At 39.0% G+C, this 12,702-nt stretch overlaps 1 protein-coding gene across 1 annotated transcript in view; it reads right to left on the reverse strand.

The window, feature by feature from the left end:
* Nucleotides 1-638: 638 nt before the first annotated feature.
* Nucleotides 639-12,702, reverse strand: part of LOC149842123 (dynamin-related protein 3A-like) — a 67,915-nt gene continuing 55,851 nt past the window's right edge. The window contains exons 13-20 of the mRNA XM_089998924.1: nucleotides 4,473-4,583; nucleotides 4,281-4,379; nucleotides 3,096-3,138; nucleotides 2,668-2,813; nucleotides 2,429-2,575; nucleotides 2,245-2,297; nucleotides 1,512-1,611; nucleotides 639-1,232 (exon numbers count right to left, since the gene is read on the reverse strand). Of these exons, the coding sequence (XP_089855050.1) occupies nucleotides 954-1,232; nucleotides 1,512-1,611; nucleotides 2,245-2,297; nucleotides 2,429-2,575; nucleotides 2,668-2,813; nucleotides 3,096-3,138; nucleotides 4,281-4,379; nucleotides 4,473-4,583 (978 nt within the window). The 3' untranslated portion in view covers nucleotides 639-953. The remainder of the gene's footprint in view (nucleotides 1,233-1,511; nucleotides 1,612-2,244; nucleotides 2,298-2,428; nucleotides 2,576-2,667; nucleotides 2,814-3,095; nucleotides 3,139-4,280; nucleotides 4,380-4,472; nucleotides 4,584-12,702) is intronic.

The raw sequence follows: 12,702 nt of genomic DNA on the forward strand, positions 1-12,702 counted from the left end.
CATTACGATACAGTGCTTTGTTTATGCCTTTGGCGTTGGTAAGACGTCCTCATGTTTATATGTGAATCAATCAGATCACAAGACAGATATAACATAAAAAGCCAACCAAATCACAAGACCAGAATCGTTACGTAGAAAACCCTTATAACCAAAGGAAAAAGCCAGGTGTGTACCTATAAAAATTTTCTTGATAATATAATATTGGATATCTTCTCCAGAAAAAAAATATTAATACAAGAGCTTGTCTCCAGCCGATTCCACGTAACTTGACATGGACCAGTTATACAAAATTCAAGATGCTTTGAAAAACCACGAAATGAAGGTCTATTTGTGAGAAATTTTCCATACGATTTGAACGTGGCAGCAATTCTATATGCCAAGTACCAACGGGTGCTCCGCGTGATTGGTAGGAGCTGTCAGTGCACGGCCCCTTGTGGTGGGACGTTGCAGGTTCAAAACCCAATGGGACCGGTGGGTGCCTGCCTAACCTCAGCTTGCCTTTCAAAACACAAAAACAAATTCTATATGCCAAGTGCTGTGTATGCCAACCGATTACGTATTATTTAGCAGGTTAAAACCTTTATTGGGCTGTTGGTAAAAAAAAATAAAATGAACAGCCCAAGTCACAACACTCATCATCCAAGAAACCTTGATAGTGTTGGTTGAATATAAAATAAACATTTTATGCAGCCACAAAACTCAAATCAAGGCTCCACCAACGCGGGTGCTCTGCCCTAAAATTTAACTTACGACAGTGAGTTTAGCATTTTGAGTACTCTCGCAGATGCTTGATCCAAAAGACATGACTATTTATTAAAAGAATATGTGATTTTCCTACATTCTGCATCAAAAGGACCGGAAGGAAGCTATATAACCCCATCAATCGCCTGATGTATATAATACTTGCTACCCCGTAACAAGTTTGAACTCAAAAACCAGTAGTTTAAACTTGCTCATGTTTCAATTGTTGGGTAACCTGCCCCAATGCCTGCATGTTGGTAACCACCACCATTTAAAGAGTTGAGTGGTGATGGCTGCTCTCCAGAGTGAGAGGACTTTCGAGGTCTTGGATTCTTAGGTGATGATGCGTATGTAGATGAACTGAAGTCACCATTTGAAATTGAATAGAAAGAAGGAAGCCCTTGTATCCTCGGCAAACCGGTTGTCGCATCCATGGCAGAAGTTGGACCTTTAGGAATCATTTCAGCTTCCAGTGGTAATTCATCCAATGTCTGACAACCAACAATCAGATGAAAACAGAATACCAAATGGTTTCAAACAGAAATTGAGGAATAATGAACCAATCTATAAACAGAGATCTTTTTTTTTTTGAAAGGCAAGCTGGGGTTAGGCAGACCCCTACCAGATAACTCTTAAGCCCCATGTGGCAGAGAGATTCGAACTTGGGCCTTCAGCTTGGCACAGGACCTCGCTTACCACATGGGATACCACCTTGGTAGTATAGACAGAGATCTTGTACAAACAATACAATCAAACTGAAGCCAACTCACCCAAACAGCTTGTTGCAAAACATGGAGCATCTCCCGGCATTGTTTTCTTTTGGTTGCTACCTCCTCACGCTCTTGTAGCATTTCTTCAAATAGGTTTTCCCTAATTAATACAAGGAACACCGTTAGCATGGAGGGGAGCCATCGCTCAATGATAAGGTATCTGTGGTCCCTTTTCGTTTACACAGCTTATATATGAATGTCCATGCACAATGAGGTTTTCTCACTCCATGATACGTGCATGTGCATGTTTAGAAGTTCTTATGCATGTATTTTAGTAGCATGTCTGGTGTAATGTAAAGCAGTTTCAACAATGTGAAGTGAGAATTTCTGTAACAGATCCAAATTTGAGGCAAAGGCTCAAACACATAATGAAAGAAATTATGTGAAAACAAACAGGCAATAGTACAAGACAATGTGACTTTATATTTTGAAATGTAGAATATTAATAAGAAATAAGCAAAAAATGACCAAATTTGCATTGATGACTTAAAAGATGCCAGTTCCCAACTGCACAGATCCAAATCAGACACTTGGAAAGCTGAATTGACTTAAGAGGTGTGACTCTTAAACCCATGTTTTTCATGTATACGCATTTAAAATTTACAGCAAACACATTCAGAACTTGCAGAAATGATAATAAGCAGGATTATCATACGATAAAAAATGAGGAAATTAATTTCAGCGGAACAAAACAGCTCCTGTCAACAAACCATGGTACAGAGAGAAATATTACCTGTACAATTTCTGTATGAGAACACTGTGCAGGTCCCTTTTTGCATGGTTAACCTATGAGACAAACAATGCATTCTTTAAGAAAATTTTCAGTGGAAGCTATATGTGACAGACTGGACTAAAATAGTACACAGAAAACAGACAAACTATGCCTGGAATCAGCAGACCATCAAACAAGTTCTTACCAGAAAGTGCATGATGGCTTTTGGAACCAGATCTTGAATGTTTTTCCTAACAATGTCATAATAAGATTTCAATAGCAATTTTGTGACAGCTGTCTCAATGGACTCATGCTCGGTCTCTGCCTCCGAAGCCCTTAATACCAGAGGTGGCTGCAAATAGATAGCAAACCATAACAATAAGACCACATATAAACATCAATGGACCGACAATTATCCATGCATTAACTGTATACTATTGTTACCTCTTTCAATTGGATCATGGATAACATATTTTCCATGCTGGAAGCATCATGATAAGATTTGTTCACATAGCTTTCTTTTGCGGTTGTCCGGTGATCACTCCCTCCAAATATTGATGAAATGCCCCATGTTGAACTAGAAGAAGTACCTGCCAAATTAGACTAATATTCAGAATTGGCTTTATATTCTTATCAGATTTCGTAGCTCAAGCACCAAATGCCAAACTAAGCACCTTAGTTGCAACATAGAAAACTAGAGTTTCCAAAACAGTAAAACGTTAAATGCAACATTCTTTTAGTAGTGCAGTTTTCTTTTTCACAGGGAATGAAAGGTTACCATAAACCAAATTCCTCATCATGATTATCTACAAAGTCCATAATCTTATGCAAAAAGACAATGCATTCAAAATTTTGGTGTACGTCAGCATTACCAGCAGAACCAGGTCTCTCATTGTTTGTAATTGGTCGAATTCCCTGCAATCAACCAACAAAATCCACGATAATAAGAATCTCAATTGATTCAAGACACACAATTTACATGTAAGAATTCCAGTACTTGAATTGCCCAATTTATCATTGCCAGCCACTAAATAATCTTATCATAATTTAACAATGGTGTACACAAGCACTCCCTCTCATGCCCCTATACCCATGTCCCGGTGACAAAGCCTCTAAATATTAGTGTCATCCAATTTACTCCAAGAGAGTTTGTATGTGTGTATACGCGCGCAAGCGTGTGTATACACATGCTGGTGTGTGTATGTGATGGATTAATGTAATCCCTATATCAGCCAATCAATAAAAGGATAAATATCCAATAAGAGTCAAAAACAAAAATAGTATGGTCAAGGATAGCCTTTGATTTGACCTTTACATTTTTGACATCACCCTAAGTGATGATCACATCTAAAAGTGGACTGGCACAGTGAGACAGTCAAATGGGTGTCGGAGACATCTTTGGCTGTCTCATGTTCTTTGTCATGTCAGTCTGTCTAATCCATAGCTGGAAAACCCGTTGAGCCGACTCGGGAATCGCCCAAGTCGACCCGGATCAGATCCCAACTGGGTAACCGATTCAGGACCATCGATCCACATGCCTCTTATGTGTGTTTTGTGATGCATTGCATTTTGTGATTTTAATGCATAATGCCCATAAAAGAATAATTGTTATAAAGAATCATACATTTTTAAATCATAAATATTAACAATTATATATAGTTGAATACTTATATAGCTTAGTCATTGATGTCATGTGCTAAATTTAATGATTATACAATATGGACTTTGATTTTTTCCATATCTTAACACTAGAAAATGCAGTCCTAACTCGTCCGAGTCACCGAGTCAACCCGCTGACTTGCGAGTCAAGGGTTGGGCGATCCGAATACGAGTCACAAGTTTGCCAACTATGGTCTTATCAACACTAATACATAGACCAAGTTGATGTACCCTGGTAACATGGTTTCAATCCTGAAAGTCATCTGAGAAGGAAACTTCCAAATTGACATTCAAAATTCGAAGATGAACCCAATTGATATGGTAAAAACCAAAATTTAGAAGGATGTCAATCAGATGGCACCAGAGAAGCAACAAATCATGAATGTAACAGTTGCCACCTGCTCTTGAACAACTCCATTTGCAACAGATCTAGCTAGAATGGCCCGAGATTTCTGACTCTTTTCTGACATAATCAACCTTTCAGAATCAACAAATTCCTGGACATGCACTAAAAATTCTCAGGATCCTGTAATATTCATTTGTAGCACATCAAAACAACATTGCAAAGACAAGTACAACATAAAGAAGACCTTTGGTTTCAGAGTGGTAGACAGCCTCGGAGTTCTCAGCTGCTGTACTGCAACTTCCACCGCCTTACTTCCACCAATAAAATTGTGGTGTGAAGTATTTATGTAATCCATCTGTGAATTGAACCACTCGTTAGATCCTTAAGAATTTGCAATTGTGTGTCAATAATATCTAAAAGAGAGAGAGCCTTTGTTTCAGATAAACATATCTGCAACAATGTTCCATTAACTTGATCTTTGACACTTGATGACAATGAACATTCAATATTCTTAAGGGTAGAAAAATAAATTACTGTTGAGCATAAAAAAAAGACCAGTTTTTATGCAATGTTGCTGCAGGTTAGGCATGCAGCTCCCTATTTGACAACCATCCAGAGAGACATTTCTCGAGATGAGTTCAGCATTCATCTCAAGAAATGTTGAGATGGGTGGTCAGCGTAAGTGGAGCTCATGACCAGCATGCAGTGCCACAGCATAAAAAGTGGCCTCAAAGAAAAAAAACATAGATACATCTTAAAGGGCGCAACATGGTAATATTTCTATGCTCAACATCAACCACAAGATTAAACTAAAGATGGTAGAGAAATGGTGATATTTTATTTAAAAGTGACAAAAATTGAGGTGCAATTTGAAAACTGTCAAAACTTTGGTAGGTTAAGTTCAGTGGGTTTTTGAAAATTATCCTATAAGATATATCTATATACAGACAATAATTCGTCCTCACCTACAGATCAGTCGACACTTTTAACAAATCTTACAAACAGAGGCTCTTAATTTCGTAATTGTTGTTTCTTAATTCCAAATGCACTCTTTGAAAGAACAAAACAAGTCTAACATTAAGTTAGTGTTTGAGCCTCAAAATTTATCCCCGTCAAAATTGAAATACCTAATTGCTATGTCACATAGGCGCGGATGCGGATGCGGTGATGCGGCACTTTAAAAAAACTTGGGTGCGAGGAGTGTGTGTGTATATATATATATATTTTAACAGTTTTAAGTTAACACTACATGTATGTGTGTGCATTTATGTATTTATATATATAATATAGACAAAAATGGACTTGATTAAGGTTAACTAAATCCACTTTTGGATAGAAATGGACCTAGTGTGGTGGACTTCACCTAACACAAAGGAAGTTGTGTCCAAGTGTCGCACCCACCTGGGTGCGGGTGTGACGCGGGTGCGGTGCCCTATTAGAAGAGTCCGTGTAACATAGCCTAATTGTTTGAATCTTTATTGCTAAGTCTATAAATTACACGTCCCCCTTATTGAATAATAAGGGCTGACTTTGATTCTAACCCCATCTCTGTTAAAATACAGTATGCGTATGGATCTGGATCTAGATCCATACGCACATTAAATAACACATGCACAATGTTGTTTCATTAATGGCATTTCTGTAATATCGTCTATTGTATATTTGCTTTTACTTTTTAAGGATTAGGGCTCGGTGGTCGTGCATGCTTGAGCCGCCCCAGCCATTCTACATCTCTCTCTCTCTCCCTCTCTCTCTCTCTGCTTTCTGTTTTCTGTGCAGATTGGACTGCGGTAGAGTCTTCTCAAGACATCTTATATGGTATCAGAGCTTGAGGTTGCAGAACCCTACCAGAGAATCGTTTTAACAAGATCTTCGTTTCCTGTTGTATCTTTTAAATCTAAATCCCTGTCGGTAAAGTTTCTGGCCGTCTTTTCCTTCGATTCAAAGCATCACGCACAACCCTCGATATTCTTTTCTTAACCCTCTGTCGTAAGTTCCCTTAATTCTTTTCCTTTTGTTGTACGTCATCCTTTCTCGATTCTGTTTTCTTTAACTTATCGTTATGTCTTTTGTCCCTAAGTCAATAAGTGTATCAGATAATCAATATTGTTGCTCTATTCTACGTTTCTTTTCTCTTTTCCTTGACGTCATTGGTATCAGGTTGTGATTTCCCTTTTAATCTATAACTTACACGAGTCTAAATCATTTCCTTTTATATATTGTTGAACGTCAGTCACTGTTATATCATTCCTGAACTTGTATTTCTGTGCGTTTCAATTAGCAGTAAAACCAGTTTTGTGCTTATCTGCGCAACATCTATAGGCAGCCTATAACTGTTTAGATTCCAAAAAAAAAAAAAGTCGTTTCTTCCCTTCCGACCTGTTTGCTTATTCGTTGTTTCATCGACATGGATTTTTTTTGTCATCGGGTCCCTCTGCAAATTTCTTAAATCAACTTGTTACAGAAAAACTTACTCATTTTAATTTCTTGACATGGAAGAGACAAATACTTCCGTTTATACAAAGTCAGAATCTCGATGAACATCTGGATGGTTATGTTCCTGTACCATCACGGCTTATTTTGCATGAAACCAATGATGAGAAGGGTGACATCATTACCAAATCTATTAAAAATCCAGAGTATATAGCTTGGAGAAGGTGGGATCAATCTTGGGTTGCTTATATTATGTCAACACTCTCTCAAGAAGTGTTGGCGACTCTTTCAGATGATTGCACTGCAGCAGAACTATGGAGTAAGCTCTCTCAGACATACTCTCAGATATCTAAAACTCGGGTTATGTACTTGAAAAATGAGTTCCAGAGTTTGAAGAAAGGCTCAATGACAGTTATGGAATACATAGGCCGCATGAAGAGTATCACTGACCAATTCTCTGTTATTGGAAGTGCTATTTCAGATAAAGTACAACAAGTTCTTAATGGATTGGGCCCTGATTTTGACATGTTTACCATAGCTTTATCATGTCTTCCCCACTTGCCCAACTTTAACGATCTTCAGGCAAGACTTCTTCAACATGAGATGATTATGAAACAAAGGGCGGATGGAAATGAATCAGCCCGTTCTCACTCAGTTTTGGCCATGAACACTTCTGCTGGCTTTGGACGAAGATATGACAGCAATCAAGGAGGCAGGAGCCGAGGACGTTTTGGGCAGGGAGGACGTGGTATTTTGCCTACACCTAATAGTACAGGTGTCTTTAATGCAGGGAATCAGAGGAGAGTGTCTACTTGCTTCTTATGTAACAAACGAGGACATGTGAAAACCGATTGCTGGTTTAATTTGCAGAACAAAGAAAAAATAAACAAAATTGAAAATAAGCTAGCTACGATTATGGACTCGAAAGCACCATCTACAGACGTGCAACAACTTTTACTATCTGCATTGTCACAAATGACGATCAAGCAAAATGAACAAGGAGAATGGTATGTTGATTCTGGTGCTGCCACACATGACACGGGTAATGCGGGTAAGTTATCTTACTTATTGTCTTATCTTGAAAAAGGTAGTATAGTTACGGGAGATGAAACTTATCACTCCATCAGTCATATCGGCAATGCACATATTCCTCTGTCAAAGTCCTCACTTCACTTGTCCAATGTCCTTCTTGCTCCTAATATTAAAAAGAACATTGTCTCTGTAGCTAAACTTGTTGACAATATGAATTCTTCAGTCAAATTTACTCTCTCCTCTGGTTATGTTAAGGATCTTCGAACGAAGGAGACGTTCGCTAAGGGGGAGCGACGAGGAAACATGTACGTCTACAACGAGATTCCCTCAGTTCCAATTCTCCAGTTGGAGTCGTCTAAACATTCTTCAATATCTTCGCCTTCAGAGTCTTTGTCTTTTCGTCCATTAGAAATTTTTGATTCATCTCATTGTAATAAGCCAGATATCTGGCACAGTCACTTAGGACATTGTAGTCGGGGTTTCATTGAAAAACTTGTATTTGATGGTCTTGTTCCAAAGTCTAGTTTATGTTCCTTTTTAGAGAATAAAACATGTTCATCTTGTGCACTCTGCAAAAGCCATGTTCTTTCTTTTCATGTTATTAATAAAAGAGCTTCAAAGTCATTTGAAATTGTTTCTTCCGATGTTTGGGGACCTCCTCCTATTTCTTCTCTCTCTGGCAGTCGTTACTATGTTATATTTATTGATTCTTATTCTCGCTATACTTGGATATATTTCTTGAAACATAAGCATGAAGTTTTCCGAATATTTCGGGAATTCCATTCGATGATCAACACAAAGTTTTCCTGTAATATTGTGCATTTACAATGTGATGGTGGAGGAGAGTATTCATCGAATGAGTTTATTGCTTTTCTTCGAGATAAAGGCATAAGTCGACAAGTTTTTTGCCCCCATACCCCTCAACAAAATGGGGTTGCAGGAAGGAAACACCGGCATATTGTCGAAAGTGTGATGATCATGTTACATGACAGCAATGTGCCCATTGGTCTTTGGACAGAAGTTTTTCACACATCTGTTCATGTCATAAATCGTCTTCCTATGGCACTTCTGGATCAGAAGTCTCCTTATTATACTTTATTTGGGCAACATCCCTCTTATGATGAGTTGCGTGTTTTTGGTTGTGTATGTTATGTACATTGATTCATCTTTGCGAAATAAGTTTCAGGACAAGGCCGCTAAGTGTCGATTTGTTGGGTATGCGGATGAATACAAAGGCTATTGATGCTATGACTCTACCGTAAAACGTATTAGGACCTCTCGGAATGTTGTTTTTGATGAACAAAATTTTCAGATCAATGACTCTGAACTGTTGTCGTCTCGAGCAGTAGAGGTGTATGATCCATGGATGAGCGCAACCCTTTTTGCCAATACAGGAAAGACATGTTAGGCGCCTTGTCCTTCCTTCGACTTGAATAGGGAGTTGCGTAACACACAGATCCATGTCGAGCCATCATTCGTTGAGCCACCTCCAGTTAAACGCTTTTTTGGACAGGTCTACACTAGAAGGGACAGAAATACAGGGTCGAGAGATGTGGAAATCGTTTCTAGTCATCCGACTCAAAGGCCGTCACGCATCAGGCACCCTATTCAGCGATGGGTGAGTTATGAGACCTTTTCTCTTGATTTTTAGTTGTTTATGTCTCAACTCACAAAACAGAATGAACCCACTTGTTTTAATCAAGCTCTTCAATCCCGTCATTGGATTGAGGCTATGAATGAAGAAATGGAAGTTCTTCATGAGTGCCAGACTTGGGAAATAGTACCTCAGCCAGAAGGAAAGAATGTAGTTGGCTCAAAATCTATGTCACACGGACTCGGCTCCAAGGTCGCCGCACCCGCGTCGACACGCACCGACACGGGTGCGGCTCGGACTCGGTCAACCCGACCCTGGGTGTGGTCAACGCACCCAGGGTCATTTTGATCAATTTTTTGGAAATTTTTTTTTTTTTGAAATTTTTTTTTTTTTTATTTTCTGGGCTACAGCTGTAAGGAAAAAAACCCATCACAACTAAAAAACCTGTACACTTTCAAGTTTTAAGTACAAAATGGGCACAACTCAAGTTTTTGTGGTTTTTTCCTGTACGAAGAAAGTGAATTATTACCGTGTATGAAGAAAGTGCCCAAAAGTGAATTATTCTTGTATGAAGAAAGTGTACAGAATGCCTTCACAACTCATCACCTGTCCCCTATGTCACACGGACTCGGCTCCAAGGTCGCCGCACCCGCGTCGACACGCACCGACACGGGTGCGGCTCGAACTCGGTCAACCCGACCCTGGGTGTGGTCAACGCACCCAGGGTCATTTTGGTCCATTTTTTGGAAAAAAAAATTTTTTGAATTTTTTTTTTTAAATTTTATGGGCTACAGCTGTAAGGAAAAAAACCCATCACAACTAAAAAACATGTACACTTTCATGTTTTAAGTACAGAATGGGCACAACTCAAGTTTTTGTGGTTTTTTCCTGTATGAAGAAAGTGAATTATTACAGTGTATGAAGAAAGTGCCCAAAAGTGAATTATTCCTGTATGAAGAAAGTGTACAGAATGCCTTCACAACTCATCACCTGTCCCCTAATGGGCACAACTTTGACCGAGTCTTATATATATATATATATATATATATATATATATATATATATATATATATATATATATATATATATATATATATATATATATATATATATTTTTTTTTTAATATATATATAGCCGAGTCCCCGTGTCCAAAATTTTTGAAATTGCGCCGCACCCGCACCCGCACCCGCACCCATGTGACATAGCCTGTCCCCTAATGGGCACAACTTTGACCGAGTCTTATATATATATATATATATATATATATATATATATATATATATATATATATATATATGTTTTTTTTTTTTAATATATATATAGCCGAGTCCCCGTGTCCAAAATTTTTGAAATTGCGCCGCACCCGTGTCGCACCCGCACCCGCACCCGCACCCATGTGACATAGCTCAAAATGGGTTTATAAGACAAAATATAAGCTCGAAGGAAGTATTGACAGATATAAGGCACGACTTGTTGCTCGGGGATTCACGTAACAATATGGTGAAGATTACGATGAAACTTTTAGTCCGGTTGTCAAAATGGGCACAATTCGTGTCATCATATCCTTAGCAGTCGACCGAGGATGGAAGCTTAGTCAGATTGCATTCTTGCATGGGGCTCTAAAGGAGGAAGTATATATGGAGCAACCTCCTGGGTATGCCGAGAAGGATCCTACTGCCTGAGTGTGCAAGCTAAGGAAATCTCTATATGGGTTAAAACAGGCGTCTCGTTCTTGGTTTGAAAGTTTCTCTATGCAAATTCAAGGCTACGGCTTTAGAAGATGCTCTCTGGACCACTCGCTCTTTATTTACCAGGAGACAGACATAGTTACACTTCTTATATATGTTTATGATATTGTGATCACGGGGAGCTCAGATAATCATGTGCAAGAAATGAAGCGGTTTTTGATGAAAACTTTCAAAATGAAATATTCAGGGGAGTTGAGATACTTCCTTGGTGTAGAGGTTGACAGACAAGAAAACACATTGACACTCATGCAACAGAAGTGCATTCTTGATCTTCTGGAAAGAGCCGGGATGACGAATTGCAAACTTGTCAACACTCAGAGTGTACTACATCAAAGGCTGAGCTCTGAAGATGGTCACCTTTGTATCAATCCTACAACGTATAGAAGTCTCGTAGGGATGCTGCAGTATTTGACTTTTACCCGACCTGATATAGTTTATGTTGTCAATCAGGTATCTCAGTTTATGCATGCTCCAACGAAAGGTCATATGGAAGTTGTAAAGTGTATTCTACGCTATTTGAAAGGAACTATAGGAGACAGACTTGTTTACTGCAAAAACGATAACCTACATACAGGACATGAACTCATCACTTATACAGACGCAGATTGGGCAGGGGATCCAGATGAGAGACGATCTGTCTCTGGATACTATGTATACATTGGACACAATTTAGTGTCTTGGAGCAGTAAAAAACAAAAGGCAGTGGCACGATCGAGTACAGAGGCAGAATACAGGTCGATGGCCGCAGGCACGACAGAAGTTACATGGATTAGACACTTATTGAGTGACCTTGGGGAGACAATTATTCCATCATTTATCCTATGCGACAATCAAAGCGCAATCAATATTGCATGCAACCTTATTCAGCATAGCAGAACGAAGCATATTGAGATTGATCAACATTTTATACGGCAGAAAGTTGAGATGAAAGAGATAGAACTACGTCATGTTCGAACAGAAGATCAAGTGACAGACTTGTTTACCAAGGGGTTAACAGGACGTCAATTTTGGCTATTGAAGAGCAAGTTGTACATGCTCCAAAACCACATACAACTTGAGGGAGGGTGTTAAAATACAGTATGCGTATGGATCTGGATCCAGATCCATACGCACGTTAAATAACACACGCACAATGTTGTTTCATTAATGGCATTTCTGTAATGTCATCTATTGTATATTTGCTTTTACTTTTTAAGGAGTAGGGCTCGGTGGCCGTGCGTGCTTGAGCCGCCCCAGCCTCTCTCTCTCTCTCTCTCTCTCTCTCTCTCTCTCTCTCTCTCTCTCTCTCTCTCTCTCTCTCTGCTTTCTATGCAGATTGGACTGCGGTAGAGTCTTCTCAAGACATCTTATAATCTCCTGGTAGCATTCGTATAAAAGTCAGCCATATCCGCCGTCAAACATAACCAAGAATCAGGTCTTCGTTATCTAAGGGTATGTTTGATGGTTTGTCCAGGATTGGACAAAATGAACAAAAAAGACAGAACAGAACATGGTTTTATTCGTTCTGTAACAACTGTATTAAGTCCAACGTTTGTTTGGACCGTACTCAGATGCTATGTTCCAAATGTCTGTTGTTTGATGACGATTTGCGGACAACTTGGACTGACATGGATTATGGGTTGGATTATTTCGTTTTGAATCGTATTGACCCGATCCACACACCATT

Source organism: Nuphar pumila, chromosome 3 (genome assembly GCF_984573655.1).
Source record: "Nuphar pumila chromosome 3, dmNupPumi1.hap1.1, whole genome shotgun sequence".
NCBI lineage: Eukaryota > Viridiplantae > Streptophyta > Magnoliopsida > Nymphaeales > Nymphaeaceae > Nuphar > Nuphar pumila.